We start from the raw sequence: 18,101 nt of genomic DNA, 5'->3' as shown, positions 1-18,101 counted from the left end.
TAACAGAAGATCGACAGCAGTTCGTATATTGGCAAGGGTGATCGACCAGGCGGCGTCCAATTGTCCTCCACACATAATATCACCAAGTACATCTATCCCGTCCTTCTCCCTCCTTTCCTATTATATACAATCTTCTCTGTCTCCTGTTCGCAAGTTATCACCCCTTTGTCCCGAATCTGCGTTTACTTGACTATCCCTTGCTCGGTACAAAAACACCCACCCATCCACCCATATTCATTCCTACTCTTGAAGAACACTTATATTTCTTCACCCATCATGCAACTCACCTCCCTCATCACGATCGCCGTCTCCATCTGGAGCGCGACTACAGCATCCGCCTTCCCTATCCGGATTACCGCCGACAACCCAGCCCTAACATGGCACGTCTCGGAATTCGACGTCGGCTGCTCCCCCGGAGGCTGCGTCTACACATTCAACATCTATGGCATTGGAACCATCAATACTCCGGCATTCAACACAACCTGTACCGGAACCACCGTGGAACAAGACTACGTGAAATGCAAAGATCCCAACGTGTTCGCGCAGGTCGTGCCGCAGCTGTACCCGACCTGGCAGATCAAGGCCAAGCACCATTGGCGCCAGGGTGATGATGCTGATTTCTATGCGCTGGGCCAGGCGAATATCACCTCCGGCACCGCACAGTTTACGATTCCCGTGACGGAGATGTATGGGGTGGCTTAGATTATCCGGGGACTGAGTACAGAGTACTGGAGGACTAATTGCGATCGTCATGTGGTGCCGTCTACCATCTACCTCCTAAAGCGAGCGATAAATCCGTCTTGGATCTTGGGTACAATTCTGTTATTTGGCGGGAATATTCGATATTGAGAGCTGGATTGTGGTGATGATGCTTTGCTCTGGTGTTTGGGAATATGTCATGTCGTGTCCACTCATTGGAATAATGGAATGTAATGGAAGTATTTAATTCGTGCAATGCATAATAATGATTTTATCCATCTCTAGTCATATACGCAAGAATACTTCAGGAAACAGTAACTATTTAACTATTTAACTATTGACTAGTTACGGAGTAGTAGTTAGTATACAAGACAAGAATCGATGACATCAGCAGCTCGGCATCTAAACGCGTCGCTTCAAAACAGCAAAAGAACCAACTCCTTTCCCTCTACTCATTTCCTATACAGAAAACTTCCGCAAGCTCCCAGTCTTGGATGGAAGGATCGGTGCTATCACACCCATGGTATGTTTGCTGTCCCAAGAAATTTCTCTCCAGTAAAACAGAACGCCCAGACTAACCGACAGCAAACTTGGCTTGCATGACACGCAACACAAGGCGTCGATCCTCCGACAGATTGTAGCTGGTCCTCGACTACAGCACCCAGAGGCAGGGTTGGATCTCTGCTATGTTACCGATGAGAGTGAGCCTGCCTAACCTGCCCTGACTCAATTCAACGGGCTGGATCACTAAAGTCACTCAATCAACCGCGACGTTTTTTTTTTTTTTTTTGACGTAAATTAGTTATCGCCACGTCCGGGCCGTCATCAAACTACCCGAAACTTGCGTACAGAACACCCTTGAGAGACCTCGTCAATTTCCTGGATGCAAAACATGGGGCGGATTGGTGTATTTGGGAGTTCCGCGCTGAGGGCACAGGGTACCCGGATTCCGAAGTCTATGGGCGCATTCACCACTTCCCGTTTCCCGATCACCATCCGCCGCCGTTTGCGCTTATTCCGAAGGTCATGGCGAGTATGCGGAACTGGTTGCATCGTTTAGAGGATTCGGATCCCGGAGAGGGACCAAAAGGGGAAGACAAAGACAAAGACAACGAGAAATGGCAGCGTGTTGCCGTTGTGCATTGCAAGGCTGGAAAAGGCCGCAGCGGGACAATTTCTTGCGCGTACCTGATTAGCCAGGAAGGGTGGACGGTGGATGATGCCCTACAGCGATTTACGGAGCGGCGCATGCGGGTTGGGTTTGGTTCCGGGGTGAGTATCCCCAGCCAAGTGCGCTGGGTGCGGTATGTGGACCGGTGGACGAACCAGATGGGGAAGAAGTATGTTGAGCGGCCGGTGGAGATCCTCGAGCTGCATGTCTGGGGGTTGAGGGACGGTGTTAAAGTTGCGGTGGAGGGGTTTGTCGAAGGAGGACAAAAGATCAAGTGTTTCCATCTCTTTCGTCAGGATGAACATATTGTCATGGATACGGAGAGCGAGATTCCCAATGGAAACAGCCATGCGAATGATACCGGCCGCGCCATGACACCCCCTACACCAAATGCTCTCCCCAGCTCGAACACCGAATCTGTCAACACAACAACAACAACATCATCATCATCATCATCATCACCATCACCAATCCCCAAACCACCAGCCTCAGCCGTCCTTCTACGTCCCTCAGCACCCATTCTCCTCCCAACATGCGACGTCAACATCGACTTTGAACGGCGCAGCAAAGCCGCCTACACAGGCCTAGGAATGGTCACCTCTATCGCGCACGTCTGGTTCAATACATATTTCGAAGGCGGCGACAAGCACGACTCGGGTGTTTTCGAGATAGAATGGGATGCTCTGGACGGGATCAAAGGCACCACGAAGAAGGGAATCAGAGCGCTTGATCGATTAAACGTTGTTTGGCGATATGCTTCTCCTTCCACTCCAGGAGGCGCAAACGCAGGTGCAGCTGAGGCCAGCATCATCACCGAACCAAAACCAGGCGAGCCCATTCCTGAAAGTCACCCGGCCGATTGGCGGCTCCTTGATACGGCTGCGAACGAGAATGAGAATCAGAACGAGGACAAGGACGCGGCCGGGGACGACGACACTGAAGAGCAGTCCGCTCGAAACCAGGAGAATGTACCCATGCAAGCTTTAGAGACAGTAGCCGCAGCTACTGGAGAGACAAAGAAAGACTTCGTGGAGGACAAGTGATGCAGCTCTTTTTTGGGGTGGGGATATCGGCATACATATTTAAGAAATTCACCACATGAAAGCTGGCCTTGTGGCTGTTGCGATCAAACAATCTAATCGAAGACCAAGATACCCTCTATATACGCACACGCATACGAATACACGCAGACAACTGAGATATATTATGGAGTATACGACTAGACCATGATTTGAAAAATGTTTCTTTATTCTTTCACGATTTATCTTATCCGTACAGGGCATATCTAGTGATGATACAGGTTGTATATAATGAAACCCAAAAAAGGGAAGAACTGAAGCGAGACATACAGGGTAAGTGACTTAGCCAAGTATAAGTCCATCTAGATGATGGCTGTGCTTGCGCTCCTCCCGCTGCAGTCGGTCATTTCTCTTGCGTTGGTAGACGGCCCTAACCACCCGCTTGACCTGGTCTTCACCCTGGGCGAAATTGGCCTTAGCCAGTCCTACAACTGCATCGACTTGCTCTGGCGTGTAGATGAAATTCCACGTGGAAAGGAAGTCGTCTACGTCTGGGTCGATGGAGCTAGGGTGGGGAGTGAGCGGTTTTTCGGGGTTCGTGACTTCCGTGGAAGAAGTCGTATTCTCAGAGCGTTTGGGTAGATTAGGTTTCGATAGAGAGGAACCAGGTGGGAGATCGGGAGCAGATGGATTGGGAAGCAAGGGGAAATAAACGACGGCAATACCGGCATCTGGTCGCATGAGGTGGAAGTCGGACTCGGATGGGTCCTTTAATCGTGGGTCAAAGAGACGCTTGGAAGATGGTGGTTCGCCGTCAGACACCTTTTCTTCCATTGTGCCGACCCATACGTTACAGTAGCCCAGGTCGGTGTCAGGGTGATTTGCTGGGGAGGTTGTGGATGTGGACGGTGCCGGTTTGTCCGACTCCTCCTGAGCATCGGCGATTTTCTTGTTTAATGCCTCTTGAGTAATATGCCCTGCTTCGCGCAGTTTCTTTTCGGTTACATCTGCGCTCTCGCCCTCCCGAGGCCAGCCGGCTCCAATGGGCCAGCCCTTGATTCCTCGTTGCCGTGCATAACCATCAACTACCGAGAGCCAGTTCTCTTGCTTGATATCCGCCGAAGCATCAAAGGCGATGATGACATCTACATCTCGGCCAGGTCTGAGCAACGGGTATATCGGAAGATTGTTGCTCATCCCGGCATCCATGAGGCGCAAATGTTTACTCTGGAACATCGATTCAGGGCAGGAAGGAGGAAGTTGTTCTTTCATCCCCAGGGCGAAATTTGGAATCGTGGCTGGATCGATGGGATGTACTCGGATTAGATCTTGCGATTTCCCTTGGATTAAGGAATCAATGCCCCCAAATCCGGCGATTCCCTTGATGACAGGTCGGATTTCTTTATAGTAATGTGACAACGTTGCGCAGAAGGCACTCCCCCAAATGCCCATCAGCCCTGGGACGTGTAGCTCGGGGATAGGAGACGTTCCATGGGGAATTTCGTTTCTGCCCCCGTTGAAATGTCTACCAAGAGCCCAAGTCGGTATACCTGCATTGAGTTCCTCGCAGAAAAATTCGTAAGGAGTGAATTCAAACCATTGAAACCAAGCTTCCTTCTGGGACTTTCTCATCATTTTCTCAGACATTTGTTTCTTTCCCGTATCTGCATCCTCTAGTAGGGGAATTTCATGACGAACAGCTGTGTAGATTGGAAGTGGGTGCGCTCCACTAAAGAGGTTAAACCTCTGGTTGGACAACTTGAGGTCTTTGTCCGAAGCTCCGAGTTCTCCCTTTGGTACAAGCAGTCTGGCGGCTAGTAACATGCCGTATATGTCGACCAAGCCAAAGTCTGCGCCAGGGTCGCCTTTCAGCTTCTGCACCAACCCACTCAGAAGATACTTGTTGGTGGGAGCACTGGTAAGCAATTTGAGCGCTGCAGGCGGAAAAGCCATGTGCACACCAAGCCTGTTTTTTAAATGGTCTACTAATTTGTTGAAATTGCGTCCAGTGATGGAGGAGTGGTAAAGAGTCTGTAGCCAACAACTCCCACTAACACCAGCGGTATAAGTCACACAATCCCATAAACCTGCCTCCTGCGCAGCCAGATATGACCCAGTGCCTGCAACCAACGCGCGCAGGCCACCCCCCGAGCCGCACATGGAGATGACTGGCACATCATCTGGATGTATCCCCTCTTCAGGGATGTCAAGATAGGAGGCAAGGGCTTTCACTGCGTGTTGCTGTCGCTTCCGTCTAAACTCAATTTCTTCATCGCAGAGATTGTCACTGACACGGACCTTAGCGTCTTGCAGTATTTCAGGGTTCAAGTCCGGGTCGTGAGCTTCCCTCCAGATATCATCTGCCAAGGAGCCCGGTGCCATAGAAAGCTCACGCTGAAGCTTCTGCACTGTCGTGGGAAGCAATCGCGTCCAGTCCGGTGTTATGTAGTTCTTAATATTATCAAACTCAATCCATTCGGGTGAACCAACGGACTGTTTCACCCCTTCCAACTTGTGTACGATACTGGTCCATACCGAACTCGCATCCATCTCACCGCTATGGAAATTCCCCTCGACACGAGAATTCTCTTCATTATTCCTACTCGAGTTCTCTCCCATTGGGTTGTGGGATTGGTACGTGGGGGTTGTTGAATAGGCTGCTTTCGGGTCCAAAAACAAGGGAGAGCTGTATCGTGAGCTCTCAATTGAATAGAGAACACGGCCACCAACATAAACTAAGGCCACAGGAGGGGCGAACCGCAGGCAAAATGCCCTCGCAGCACCCATTTTGAGATGGGCACTACGACTGACATGAAGACAAGCCGAGGAGGACAGGAGGGGCATCCTTCAAGTACTCGTGCCTGCAGCACAAGTGGGCCAGACCCTCAGCGATCTTTCCATCATAATCGGGGCTTCAATGACGACATGTCACGTGCAGAATGTGCAGGTGTCGGAAATACTATGTTCCTACGGGGTTAACTGATTGGCGGAACGATCAAAAATTCGTTGCATTGGAACTGTTCGCTTCTGTTTTTGTGAAGTTTTTGACTACTAGTACGGATATTCCAGGGTTCTACTCCGTACCTAGGTACTAAGGTAGGTATTCTCTAATCTCTCCTCTCAAAGAGGGGTCATTGATTCCCCGCTTAATTTACATAATATAGTCTAGTTCCCAGTTTGGACTAGTGAAATAGATACTTATCTCGGAATAACACGGGATCCGAGTTACCTTTCTGAGACTAGTGTAGGCGTTGCTGCATCCCGCGGGTTTATCTGGGGCCTCCCTCTCCACTTCATCATTGAAGCCAACCCTTTATACCTATTCTATTAATTAATCAGTTAATGAGAAGCTGGCATGCTTTGTGAGGCCAGGCGCCTCGTCAGCTAGTTGCTCATCTTCTTGGATCTTTCCATCTATTGTTTATTTCCGGGGCATCATCCCTCTCAGACATGACATAACGACACCTATCTGTACAGTTGCTCGACAGTGTTGCATCCAAGTCTATAAGTTATCGCCAGCATCCGTGAAGCTATGGTGGCCCCACGGAATACCGCTTTTGCGGAGGAGAGCGCAGAGGTGGAGGTGTTGTACGCTAACCTCCAGAAGCTCAACCTCCTCACCAAAAAGATCCAAGGTTCTCTCGTCCGCCTCGAAACCGGAGGAAATGTCGTGAAGCACGCGATCGGCCCTATCTATAGCAATACACAATCTCTCCAAACTACAAACAGCAACATCGATAAGATCAATGAAGCCATCGATCGTCTTCGCCAACCTCTCGATGCAAAGAACCGGGAGGAAGGGATCATTCGCGCCGGGTAGGTGGCCCCTCCTGTCCTGTTTGATCCATGCTATGGCTAACTAGAAACCACAAAAAGACCCCAGGGCGATGATTTATCGCAATACCTCGCAGCTATGAAACGTGTGGACATTGCATTGGTGGATCTTACCTCCACGAATCTCAAGTCGAATCAGAAGGCAATATCGAACTTCACCACTTTATTGGGAATCGGGAACACAAAGCTCCAGGATTTATTGCGAATCAAGCTCGGGCAACATGTCAGCCCGATCGAACCATTACACTACTTGACAAAAGGTAAGATTTTGATTCCGAAATTGTTCCCTTACTTAGCCCAGCGGGTCCTAACGTTTCTTTGTAACATCTAGACCTTCAATTTCCATCCATTCCCAACGATAATATTGCAGAGCTGGGACCTATCTGTGCTGCTATCAGCTCCGCTGCAGTACACGCCCCATATCGTGGAGAAGGCGGCAGTCCCGCGCTTAAGATATACGCAGATATCCGCGGACCGTACATTACAACAAGCTTGCAAAACCTTGCCATTGCGTCTCTTAACACTGTCAAACGAAAAGCCACCGATGGACCATATAAACAGGGTACCAATGGTATAGGGGTTTACTCGACTGCCTTGGAGAATTTCGTCTACGCCGAACATCAAATCATATCCCAACTATTTACTGGAGACCAGCAGGGACTGGCTTTGCAGATGACCTGCCGTTCTGCGATGGTGGAATACTCTAAAACCCTTCGTGAGCTTAATCAGTACATTCGCTCGAACCTGATGACAGATTGCTTCTTAGCCTTCGAGATTATCGAGATTGTCACAGCCATGTCTTACCGAGTAGATGCCAAGACAGGCGAGCTTAAGAGCTTATTCATAGAAGCTCTCAGGCCGGTTCGCGAAACTGCCAAGTCTTCTCTCGCGGAGCTTCTGGAAGAAACCAAGCGCAAAGCCGCGGGTATTCCTATGCTTCCCCCAGATGGCGGGTCTGTACCACTAGTTAGCGAGGTTATGAGCTCCCTTACAACGTTGACCGGCTATTCTGGACCGCTAGCTTCCATCTTAACGTCTTTAGGCGATGGAAATTGGCGTTCAACTTCCAATACATCAAATACTACTCCGCTGGACGTTGGACCTGACAGTTCAACGCTCCTATCACACTTTATTCTCGACATGATCGAGGCGCTTATGATTTCATTGGAGGCTCGGAGCCGAGGATTGCACCGCTCAAAGGCCGTGCAAGGTGTTTTCCTATCCAACGTCTTTTGCATAGTGGACCGTTCCATTCGATCAAGCTCAGAGCTAGCAAAGTACCTTGGCTCTGCTGATTCTATTACGAGAATTGATACCTTTCGTAAACGTGCAACGTCCACTTATTTGGACGCGTGGAAAGAAACCTCTCAATATCTACTTGATGTTCAGTATACATCTCGAACTGGAGGCGGAAATCGCACGTCCGGTACTGTCGATTCGGGTGCTATCGTCAAGTCTCTTTCATCCAAAGACAAGGACGCTATCAAAGACAAGTGGAAGTCTTTTAACGCCAGTTTCGATGAGTTGGTAGCACGCCACAAGGCTCTCTACATGGAGAGAGAAGTCCGCACGGTGCTTGCTCGTGAGGTACAAGCTGTGCTTGAACCGCTGTATGCACGATTCTGGGATCGCTACCATGAGATTGACAAAGGCCGAGGCAAGTATGTCAAATATGATAAAGGCAGTCTCTCTGCACATCTTGCGGCGTTGGCATAAGTAGCCGCTTAAGAGGATCGTTTGTCGCACCGTTAGTTGGGAAGCGCTGTCTTTTGGGGCCGATCCCATTTTCTTATATATATAATAATTCGTCTGCTTGCATTCCACTTGGCGATTTTTCATTTTAACATTCTATTAATTCTTCTCTCTAACAGTGGGAGATTTTTTCCATACTTCTGACCTTTTGACTGTTAAGAGCTCCTTAAGAGTTTACAAGACCCCTACACATACGTCTAGTTCGCTACCAGTTGGTATATCTTCGAAAAGCTTAGCCGGAAGAATATCTAAGCTTAGCCGCAACCAAAAGCTTAGCCGGAACAATATCTCCTACAGGAATATCATATTTCCGACACCCCCCCCCCCCCACCAGAAAACGTGACTGATAAGCTCCGAACCCCGCTAGGAAAAAGTCGTAGCAAACGGGGAGCAGACGCACCTACTCAAGCAGCCCCTCATCTGTCGATTTTTCTTCCAAGCTTCTCAATTCGTGGTGAAGGTGTTCCAATTCCATTCAGATATCATCATGTCCGGAAGCAATGATGTCTACCAGACCCCTCTCAACTCGCGATATGCGAGTAAGCCCTCTCCCATACTCCCCCTCCGATTTCGGATTGACTGACGACCTTCGTCTCTTCAGGCAATGAGATGAAATATCTTTTCTCTCCCAGGAACCGATTCTCTACCTGGAGACAATTGTGGCTATGGCTCGCAGAGTCTGAAAAAGGTATTTCTTCCCTCGATGCTTGTTGCCCAAGCTATTCTTAACATTGACATTCCACAGAGCTTGGCCTACCCATCACCGACGAGGCCATTGAACAGATGAAGAACCATACTACAATCCAGGATGATGAGTTCAAGGTTGCTGCTGAGGAGGAGAAGCGCCGGAGACATGATGTCATGGCCCACGTCCATGCCTATGGCCAAGTTGCCCCCGCTGCTGCTGGTATCATTCACTGGGGTGCCACCTCCTGCTACTGCACCGATAACGCCGATCTCATCTTCCTGCGCGACGGCCTCGACATCCTCATTCCCAAGCTTGCAGTTGTCATTGATAAGCTATCTGCCTTTGCTAAGGAGTACAAGGACTTGCCCTGCCTCGGTTTCACTCACGGGCAGCCCGCCCAGCTTGTAACAGTCGGAAAAAGAGCTTGTCTGTGGATTCAGGACTTGCTGATGGACCTGAGAAACCTTGAGCGCGCACGCGATGATTTGCGCTTCCGTGGTGTCAAGGGCACCACCGGTACCCAGGCCTCCTTCCTTCAGATTTTCGACGGAGACCACGATAAGGTTGAGCAGCTCGATGAGCTCGTTACTAAAAAGGCTGGATTCGATTCTGCATTTATTATCTCCAGCCAGACATACTCCCGAAAGATTGACGTCGATGTCGCCAACGCTCTCGGTTCCTTCGGATCCACCTGCGAGCGCATTGGTATCGATATCCGTCATCTGGCCATGCTCAAGGAGGTCGAGGAGCCATTCGAAAAGGATCAGATTGGCAGCAGCGCCATGGTATGTATCTGTGTGTGAGTTACAGGGGACACTGTTCGCTCTAACTGGAGTATGCAGGCTTACAAGCGGAACCCCATGCGGTCCGAGCGTCTGTGCTCGCTTGGACGACACCTCCAGAACCTCCCCAAGGACGCTCTGGATACCTACTCCGCTCAATGGTTCGAGCGCTCATTGGTGAGATACCAGTCCCTATACATCTGGTGCTAATTTGGCTGCTAACCCTTCATTCCAGGATGACAGCGCCATCCGCCGCATCAGCATTCCCGAGCTTTATCTCTGCGCTGATGCTTGTCTTATCCTCCTCAGTAAGTCCCAGGCAGCCCCATCCATAGAATTTCGATTACTAACTCCTTCTAGACAACGTTACCTCTGGGTTTGTTGTGTACCCCGAGGTTATCAAGCGCCGTGTGAACGATGAGCTTCCTTTCATGGCAACGTAAGTCATCTTCTAATCTTACCCGTTCTGCGCTTCGTACTAACAAAGTTTCTAGTGAGAACGTAAGCAAAACCCTAGAAATCATCAAAATACTGCAAGAAAAAAAAAATGAAGAAGCTAACCTGCATAGATCATCATGGCCTGTGTGAAGAAGGGTCTCTCTCGCCAGGATGCCCACGAGGAAATCCGTGCGTTCTCACACCAGAACAATCCCCAGTCTCCATACTCGTGCTTTCTAACTCTTGACCATCCACAGGTGTCCTCTCCCACCAAGCCTCAGACAACGTCAAGAAGCAGGGAAAGAACAACGACCTCCTTGAGCGCATCCGCCGTACCCCCTTCTTCAACCCAATCCTCGCAGAGCTCGATGCCCTCCTCGACCCCAGTACCTTCGTTGGCCGTGCTCCTCAGCAGGTTGAGAAGTTCACTTCCACCGAAGTTAAAAAGGCCCTGCAGCCTTATGAGTCACACCTCGTCAATGCCGAGACCTCTGCCCTCTACGTTTAGAGTTTTTCATATAATACTAAATATTTATAACCCTGTTAAGTTAAAACGCGAACTCAAAAACGGATCCTGTTGTCAGATGACAGAAATAGATTCCATTTGGGAGAAAATATCTGAGAAGACTTACTATACAGAGATTTTGTATTAAAAAACACAGGCCGGGGCCAAAAGGCTAGAAGGAAGGAATGGACTTGAGTGTGTGCATAATAATGATTTGATGGCATGAGATGATTAAGTTTTTTTTTACAATAGCTAACTATCCATAAAGGCCCTGCCTGGTAAGCATAAACAAGCAGTGTGAGGAGCAGGTCATAAAAAACAATCTATATCTATGAAGGAATAGTTCCCTCCTCCCTGCCTTATTTCGTCATTTATCACTTTGCGATACTCTTTTCTTCTTAAAACCGAAAATCAATTGCGGCTTTTTATTTGGAAAAAAAAAAAAAAAAAAAAAAAAAAAACTCGGTGGAAATGTATCAAAAGATCTCCCGTGGATACATGCTGTTGGCTCTTTCTCTGTCTTCCATCTAGAAATTATAGGTATTTTCTTTTTATATATAGTTTCTGGCATCTCCAATATTCATTTATATTTGGTGAGGTAATCCGAATATATTGAAAAAGAAAATAGCCGAAAATAATAGAGGATGAGTTTGAGGGAATAAAACAAATCACACTGTGTGATTGTAATGGTATAGGCGCACTAAAAAAAAAAAAAAAATGCATGAGGGCATAACATGCAGGAGGATGCATGAATGAGGCGAATAAGACAATGCCATACATCTCCCCAAGTAAATAAATAAAATGATATATAATAAAATAAAATAAAATAACCACCATGGCGGAGGTTAAATTTGGGTACCTGTGGGCAACTGATCCCGAGCCAGCATACTGTGGCTAAGATGCCCGGATATTCTAAAGAAAAGATAACCAATTGATGATCTGTGACATGTCAGTTTGACATACGCATAAAGCGGTGTAACACGGAGAACTTTACCATCATCGCTTGCATCAAAGCCACCTTCTCAACGTCGAGCATCCCAGTCCAGCTTTCTGCCTGCAATGTCACGTTGTACGTGCCCAAAGTATCAATGCCTCTACTTTGTGCTGCCCGAGCGGTACTTTCCATGTATTGCGAACCTTTTGCGTGGGTATTGTCGCTGGGAAGTTTCTGGTGGCCAGTCGTAGGGCCAATTCAGAGGAACTGATGGAATTTTTCGCGCACTAGATTTAGTCAGAGCAAGCCATTCATTCGTCCCTGCTGCCTTTTCGCGGTGGGCAGCAAATACGAAGTTGACAGAGCAAGGCTCTGAATGACAGGAATAGGCTTAGTCTTCTCATACAGACGAGTGAGTAGGTAGTGGAATTTCTCATGTGTGCTACGCGAGGCAGGTGAGCTAGTTACGTACTAATGAGTTTCCTAGGTTACAGAAGAAAGCTAGACGATGGAGGACTTACGGTTTGAGCAGAGGTACGGATTTCAAGTCTTCTTACTTCCGCCTGGGTAGTAGAGGCCTTCGCTTGATGTAATTCGCAACGATGCACATGCAGGGTTGGTAAATTGAAAATCACATTGGCAATTGGCATGGAGTTCCTTGTCATCTCCCACTCTTTCAAGGAGCCCGTTCTAGGATTTTTTTTTCGAAGAAGGACATTGAATTCAGCATAAGCATGGACAAGGGAATCGTCACCGATAAAACCGACACCATCAAATCGGTCCAGAATCCCACAGATCTCAGCATCAGTGTACCAGTGATGAAAGCAGCCTTTTCTTCCAAGTCAGTCACCAGAAGACGAGTACGAATGGCCGGCCATGCAGGTGAGATGGTGAAAACACAGGCGCAATTGGGGATTCACTACCTTGAGAGGTATAGGCGGCACCAAAGCCATGGCGGCCGCCGTTGCTCATCGAGCTAAGCAAGGACTTGCGAGTTTGGCAGTATGACTTGCTTAAAGCAGGCTCATCACCGGGGTGAGGGGCTAGGTAAAGAGATCGGGAAGAGATGCTATACTCTTGATGACCCACGTACTGAGCTAATAAACTGTAAGCAAAATCCAAGGAGTATGGCCTGCTATTTATTGAGAAAATACCCAAGGATGCACCCAGAAACTTACTCATCCCCAATGTTTGAACTGGGCGCATTTTTTGAGAAATAAGTGAACGGGAGATAGAAGATATCGCGAATCAGCCAAACAATGTACAGCACCGACAATACCCACAAGGATGCCATCAGTTTGTATGTGGATGAACGCCAGGTAACTCTGCGAGTGAGTCTTCGTCCACCTGGCCCTTCGATCGGGCCACGCTGTTGTGGAAACGTATTATTTTGTTGCATTCCGGAGTAAGGATATGCCATAACCCCGTTCATTGACGATGAGGCCAATGATTCACTGTTGGAGGCACGGCGACGAGACATCTTGTGTTTTATACATGAACATGCAGTCAGACCGAAAAAAAGGTAGTTACAGGGGCGGACCTTTAGTAAACGCTCATCTGTGAGGGGAGGCTTTTAGTGCAGGTCCCTTGGCTGCCCTCTAGCGGCAAGAAACGAGACCAAAAAAAAAAAAAGAAGCGCGAGAGAGGGCGAAGGGCGAAGAAGACAACAAGAGGAATAATAAAAACAAACTGGAAAAAAAATTTACTGGGGGTCCGAAGGATGATCGATCCACCAAATTTAAAAGGGAAAAAAAAAAGAAAAAAGAAAAAACCTCGAGGGGCAAGGAAAAGCAAGAGCTGAAGCTGATGGGGAGAAAGAGAGAGAGAGAGAGAGAGAGAGAGAGAGAAAGAAAGGAAGAAAAGAAGTTCAAGGAGGGGCGCCGACTTCTAGAAAGACCGTGTCTCTATCGTGCGTTCTGTTGTATTTCCTCTTTGGGACAATGTCAGTTTTTCTTACTTCTTTTGCTCCTCATTCTCTCTCTTTCTTTCCTTCCCTCTGCCTAAAGGTCTCTCAGGGATACTCACTCTATCTTCTTTAACGTGCTCTTCCTATTCTACTTCCTTCCCGTCTTTCTTCCTCCTTTTTATTTGATCCTGCGCAACCGATATGTTAGGTACAAACGATTCTCCGCCACACGCAACAAATTCCACCCACTGGGGAGACCAAAAGAAACGGACAGGGACCGCCTTAAATGAATCAGAGTCAGAGTCAATGTCAATGTCAATGTCAGGGTATAGCTTAGTCTTGCACAGCACAAGTGCGAAAAAGGCAATCTGAAATCTGGGGGATCCTTCCTATATATCGGCTGTATCGACGAGTAAGTGGACAGACAGCCTTGCGAACCTAGCAATAAGCGCGATAAAATAATAAATTCAAGGTCGAAAAAAAAGTACTGATGATGATAAAGGAAAAAGAAAGTACAGGGGATTAACTTCGGGTGTGCAAGCTTGCATCATAAAAATGATTTCCGCCAGCTTATGCTGCACGACTTGTCTATGTCTAACTGGATCCACCCTCCAGCCTTTTTCAACCCAACTCTTGATTTATCTTGTGATAATAACTTTATAAGATAAACCCCCCCCCCCCCCTTCCTGAGTACCGAGAACCCCCAAGCTGACGGCTTTCCGGGTGGTGAATGTGACGATGGTATCTGCCTTGGGGGGAATATAAACACACGGAGATAAAGGGGAAATAATCAACAGTGTGTGCTTTTGGTATAGAAAATCCACGGTGAGCCAGTGAGATATCTCGCCAGCAGATTCTCAACCGCCAACTACTCTGGTTGGTTGGATCGACGGGTGTCAAAATGCAAACCAGACTCCACTAACTGCTCCGGACTCGCACAAGGCTTTGGGCGGAAGAGAGAATAATGACCCAACTTAGCGCTTTTAGGTGCCCCCGATTTGGTTTCAAGAAGCACCTAAACGAGAAAGGAAATCCTCTTAAGGTTAAAATAAAGCCAAAATCGCCTACCATTCCGGGGAGAAAGGCTCCCGCTTCTCTCTCCACCTGCTCTTAGCCTATTTCTCTCGGTTTTTCTGCCCTTGCGAGTCTCGAGAAGAGGTGGAACGCCACGGTAAAACAACAAAAATAGTTGGGACAAGACCTTCAATGGTCATGGTTGGGTACCACAAAACCACCCTTGCTATTTTTATGCCACAGCGTCAGACTACGGCCTTCTTATATTCCGTCAGAGTTCCAGGGCGTTTAATTGGCTAGTATGCTGGGCTCTGTGTTGGATCATCGTTATTCTTAATTACTGTTGTATTAACTACTCCGTAGCTAACAGGTTGTTTACAGAGGGCATCTCTGGTCCCTGTCTAAGCCTTTTCCATCATTGTTCTCCTTTGAGATCGCCCCTTTTACCAAAGGAGATAGCCACTAGATCTTCTGCAGATTCATTTATCCAAGAATGCCTATGGGAATACTCCGTACTCTGAACTGCAAGGGATAATCCAGATCTACTCCGTACACAAATCACGCTGATAGTAGGCGATTAGTTACCCAGCTTCGTAGGGCTTAATAAACAACCTACTTCTTTGAGCTACGAAAAGATTCCCGTCAACAACAGCAGTACTTGGAAATACAATTCTCCAGATTAACCCCGAACTCGAGGATATTCAGGAACCAAGGGTATGTAAACCTTAAATAGGTAGGACTTTTGATGGGGGAAAATACATCTCCCTGATATGATGCAGTAGAAGTGAGAGGGGAAATAAGGGGCTTGCGGTCGTCAATTCTGGGGCCCTTCTTTGGTTACAGAACAAAATTATGGCCTGACTAGGAGCTAGTATTATTGGTAATCTGGTCGACTACTCCGTATTGAGCATCTCATCCGGATCGGAGGGAAAATTGTCGCAGTGGTAGCGACTCGAGTCGAGCCATTTTCGGGCGAAGGGGAGAGATCCGGAGAAAGGTTTACATTCTCTTCGGCAATTCCACTCCAGAAGGGAAGAGACACTAGTCTTCCCGGAAGGTGGGGGTGAAGGGGGGTCTCGCGCTTGACGAGCTCCCAAGCCGCGGGTGGAAGATCCTCGGAAGCAGTCGAAAGAGCAATAAAGGTGGACAATTCCGGCGATGAAGCACCTGCTGAGGTAGTTTTCAAGGGTGTTTTGTTGTCAAAATTGCAAAATGAGAGTATGAGAATAAGGGAAATTCGAGGATGGAAGTTAAGGTGATGCATTTTTCTTCAATGGTCCGATTCTCCCAACGACGATTTCCTTTTTCCTCCTCGGTCAAGCACGGGATCGACCCCCACACGTGACCCCCCGGGATTTTCGACTCTCCACACCAAAGGAGTCATTATTGTCTCTCCAGCCAGCGCAGTCACTGCCGTTACTTTCCTCTTCAAACCGGTTACTGCATCCCTGATACTTATGGGACCCTGACCCAGCTCTGTATCTTCTTGTCCTTTCTATCTTGTTTGTTTCTCTTCTTCTTGCCACCTCTGCTTCCACCTTAAACGAGCTCGCTGTCTCTAGTTTGGGGGGACAACCTCGGCAGTCGCCCAAAAGCCTCTCAACACCATACGGTTGCTTAACGGTCACCACAACCCGCAACCCCCCCCCCCCCCCCCCCACGTCACGAGCTCTACCTGATTTACTTATTTTTCTTTCTAATTTATATTCTATTTACCTTCTCCCATTTTCCATTTCACTCCTCTCTAAATTACTGGGATTTTCTTTTTTTTTTAAACACGGCCGTTGGGCCTGACTCATTCACAGCACCATGTGGAAGCCGTCGGAGCGTCTGATGGAAACCATCAGGCATTATGCCAGTTTCCCAGCGACTGGTGTCTCCCTTCGACAGATGGTTCAATTCGGCGACAGGCCGTCAACTGGTGGGTTTATTCTCTTCTCCCAGAATACGTTCCTTCCCATTACCCTGCGATGATTTGCGATCGCTGATCCCGTATCTGCCTTCCGAAGTAGGAACTCTCTTTCGTGCCTCCCAATTCCTCTCCGAAGAACTCCCAATCCGCCTCGCCCATCGCGTCCAAGACCTTGGAGAACTTCCCGATGGTCTCAGCGAAATGCCCTCCATCAAGAAGGTGCAGGACTGGTACGCTCAATCATTTGAGGTATGACTCATCCACTCATCCCACCAAATACGTTCCATTCATTGTCCGTTGCTAATACCTGCTGCAGGAAATCATAACCCTACCTCGACCAACCCTTACTCAAGAAGTTAAAGCCCGTCTTTTGCGCCCCGGGAGAACAAACAACGGCGTCTCCAAGATTCTATCCGAAACTACACAAAATCCGAGTATCCGCGAGGGCCAATATCGGTCTTCTCCCACCTCGGTAAATGGCAATGGCAATGGAAAGACAGCTGTCGCTCGAAGATACTTTGTTCCATCCGATGATCAAGGAAATTGGCCCCCCGAACTCAATGATTATAACCAGCGTTTCGCGAAGACATTGCAACATATCAAACGGCGCCACGACAGTGTTGTGACTACTGTAGCACAAGGTATCCTCGAATGGAAACGAAAGCGCCAACGCCTGCAGATTGACTCAACCATCCAGTCCTTCCTTGATCGCTTCTATATGTCCCGGATAGGTATACGTATGTTAATTGGTCAACACATTGCTTTGACGGAACAGACCCACGTTCGCCATCCACACTACGTCGGAATTATATGTACCAAAACGAACATACGGGAAGTTGCTCTCGAGGCTATCGAGAATGCCCGCTTTGTTTGTGAGGATTACTATGGTCTTTTTGAAGCACCTAAGGTTCAGCTAGTCTGCAAAGACGACTTGAACTTCATGTACGTGCCCGGACATTTGTCTCACATGCTCTTTGAGACCTTGAAGAATTCCCTGCGCGCTGTCGTCGAGGCACATGGCACAGACAAGGAGGCCTTCCCGGTTACCAAAGTCATAATCGCCGAAGGAAGAGAAGACATTACAATCAAGATTTCAGATGAAGGTGGTGGAATCCCTCGTTCTGCCATACCTTTGGTTTGGACCTACATGTATACTACCGTGGAACAAACCCCCAACCTAGATCCGGATTTTGACAAGAGCGACTTCAAAGCTCCCATGGCGGGCTTTGGTTATGGATTGCCAATAAGTCGTTTGTATGCTCGATATTTCGGCGGTGATCTAAAATTGATCAGTATGGAAGGGTGAGATTCAATATTGTTTTCGTTATTTCCCGCTATTTGTGACTGACATAGCAACATTAGGTATGGAACTGATGTTTATCTTCATCTTAATCGCCTTTCCTCGAGCTCGGAACCCCTTCAATGACAATTACCAGTCATGAGGGAT

At 48.1% G+C, this 18,101-nt stretch overlaps 8 protein-coding genes across 8 annotated transcripts; 5 read left to right on the top strand and 3 right to left on the bottom strand.

The window, feature by feature from the left end:
- Positions 1-155: 155 nt before the first annotated feature.
- P175DRAFT_0502994 (uncharacterized protein) lies at positions 156-959 on the top strand. Its single transcript, XM_040897522.1, has one exon. The coding sequence runs from the start codon at positions 277-279 to the stop codon at positions 700-702; it is 426 nt and encodes a 141-aa protein (XP_040750845.1). The 5' UTR covers positions 156-276; the 3' UTR covers positions 703-959.
- A 260-nt stretch (positions 960-1,219) lies between these two features.
- On the top strand, positions 1,220-2,913 carry P175DRAFT_0494581 (putative phosphatidylinositol-3,4,5-trisphosphate 3-phosphatase; the record flags this gene model as incomplete). The annotated part of the gene is made up of 3 exons (XM_040896020.1): positions 1,220-1,222; positions 1,316-1,400; positions 1,502-2,913. The coding sequence occupies 3 exons, from the start codon at positions 1,220-1,222 to the stop codon at positions 2,911-2,913; spliced, it is 1,500 nt and encodes a 499-aa protein (XP_040750844.1).
- Positions 2,914-3,231: 318 nt separating this feature from the next.
- On the bottom strand, positions 3,232-5,676 carry P175DRAFT_0517724 (putative phospholipase A2 (PlaA); the record flags this gene model as incomplete). Its single annotated transcript, XM_040899000.1, has 1 exon — positions 3,232-5,676. The coding sequence occupies one exon, from the start codon at positions 5,674-5,676 to the stop codon at positions 3,232-3,234; it is 2,445 nt and encodes an 814-aa protein (XP_040750843.1).
- Positions 5,677-6,195: 519 nt separating this feature from the next.
- Positions 6,196-8,735, top strand: P175DRAFT_0482835 (EXO70 family protein). Its single transcript, XM_040895508.1, has 3 exons — positions 6,196-6,705; positions 6,766-6,983; positions 7,055-8,735. Exons 1-3 carry the CDS (start codon positions 6,422-6,424, stop codon positions 8,437-8,439), a joined length of 1,887 nt encoding a protein of 628 aa, XP_040750842.1. The 5' UTR covers positions 6,196-6,421; the 3' UTR covers positions 8,440-8,735.
- Positions 8,736-9,133: 398 nt separating this feature from the next.
- Positions 9,134-11,196, top strand: ade13 (adenylosuccinase ADE13). Its single transcript, XM_040897521.1, has 7 exons — positions 9,134-9,948; positions 10,006-10,122; positions 10,181-10,253; positions 10,306-10,384; positions 10,440-10,446; positions 10,515-10,572; positions 10,641-11,196. The coding sequence occupies exons 1-7, from the start codon at positions 9,259-9,261 to the stop codon at positions 10,889-10,891; spliced, it is 1,275 nt and encodes a 424-aa protein (XP_040750841.1). The 5' UTR covers positions 9,134-9,258; the 3' UTR covers positions 10,892-11,196.
- Positions 11,197-11,353: 157 nt separating this feature from the next.
- Positions 11,354-11,848, bottom strand: P175DRAFT_0302020 (uncharacterized protein). Its single transcript, XM_040892816.1, has one exon. The coding sequence runs from the start codon at positions 11,723-11,725 to the stop codon at positions 11,423-11,425; it is 303 nt and encodes a 100-aa protein (XP_040750840.1). The 5' UTR covers positions 11,726-11,848; the 3' UTR covers positions 11,354-11,422.
- P175DRAFT_0510706 (uncharacterized protein) lies at positions 11,801-13,302 on the bottom strand (the record flags this gene model as incomplete). The annotated part of the gene is made up of 7 exons (XM_040898533.1): positions 11,801-11,827; positions 11,883-12,045; positions 12,175-12,282; positions 12,424-12,512; positions 12,539-12,651; positions 12,746-12,957; positions 13,049-13,302. 7 exons carry the CDS (start codon positions 13,300-13,302, stop codon positions 11,801-11,803), a joined length of 966 nt encoding a protein of 321 aa, XP_040750839.1.
- A 3,249-nt stretch (positions 13,303-16,551) lies between these two features.
- P175DRAFT_0494576 (PDK/BCKDK family protein kinase) lies at positions 16,552-17,960 on the top strand (the record flags this gene model as incomplete). The annotated part of the gene is made up of 3 exons (XM_040896019.1): positions 16,552-16,663; positions 16,755-16,903; positions 16,971-17,960. The coding sequence occupies 3 exons, from the start codon at positions 16,552-16,554 to the stop codon at positions 17,958-17,960; spliced, it is 1,251 nt and encodes a 416-aa protein (XP_040750838.1).
- Between the last annotated feature and the right edge of the window lie 141 nt (positions 17,961-18,101).

This window comes from Aspergillus ochraceoroseus, assembly GCF_002846915.1.
Source record: "Aspergillus ochraceoroseus IBT 24754 chromosome Unknown P175scaffold_6, whole genome shotgun sequence".
In the NCBI taxonomy this organism is placed as follows: domain Eukaryota; kingdom Fungi; phylum Ascomycota; class Eurotiomycetes; order Eurotiales; family Aspergillaceae; genus Aspergillus; species Aspergillus ochraceoroseus.
Note: the sequence above shows the minus strand (reverse complement) of the source record. Positions and strands in the feature narration are given on the sequence as shown.

Coding starts and splice junctions, on each gene's coding strand:
- P175DRAFT_0502994 (XM_040897522.1), top strand. CDS start 277: ATGCAACTCACCTCCCTCATCACGATCGCCGTCTCCATCTGGAGCGCG.
- P175DRAFT_0482835 (XM_040895508.1), top strand. CDS start 6,422: ATGGTGGCCCCACGGAATACCGCTTTTGCGGAGGAGAGCGCAGAGGTG. Junction 6,706..6,765: donor GAAGGGATCATTCGCGCCGG/GTAGGTGGCCCC, acceptor AACCACAAAAAG/ACCCCAGGGCGATGATTTAT. Junction 6,984..7,054: donor ATTACACTACTTGACAAAAG/GTAAGATTTTGA, acceptor TGTAACATCTAG/ACCTTCAATTTCCATCCATT.
- ade13 (XM_040897521.1), top strand. CDS start 9,259: ATGAAGAACCATACTACAATCCAGGATGATGAGTTCAAGGTTGCTGCT. Junction 10,123..10,180: donor AATGGTTCGAGCGCTCATTG/GTGAGATACCAG, acceptor CCTTCATTCCAG/GATGACAGCGCCATCCGCCG. Junction 10,254..10,305: donor TGCTTGTCTTATCCTCCTCA/GTAAGTCCCAGG, acceptor AACTCCTTCTAG/ACAACGTTACCTCTGGGTTT.
- P175DRAFT_0302020 (XM_040892816.1), bottom strand. CDS start 11,725: ATGGTGGTTATTTTATTTTATTTTATTATATATCATTTTATTTATTTA.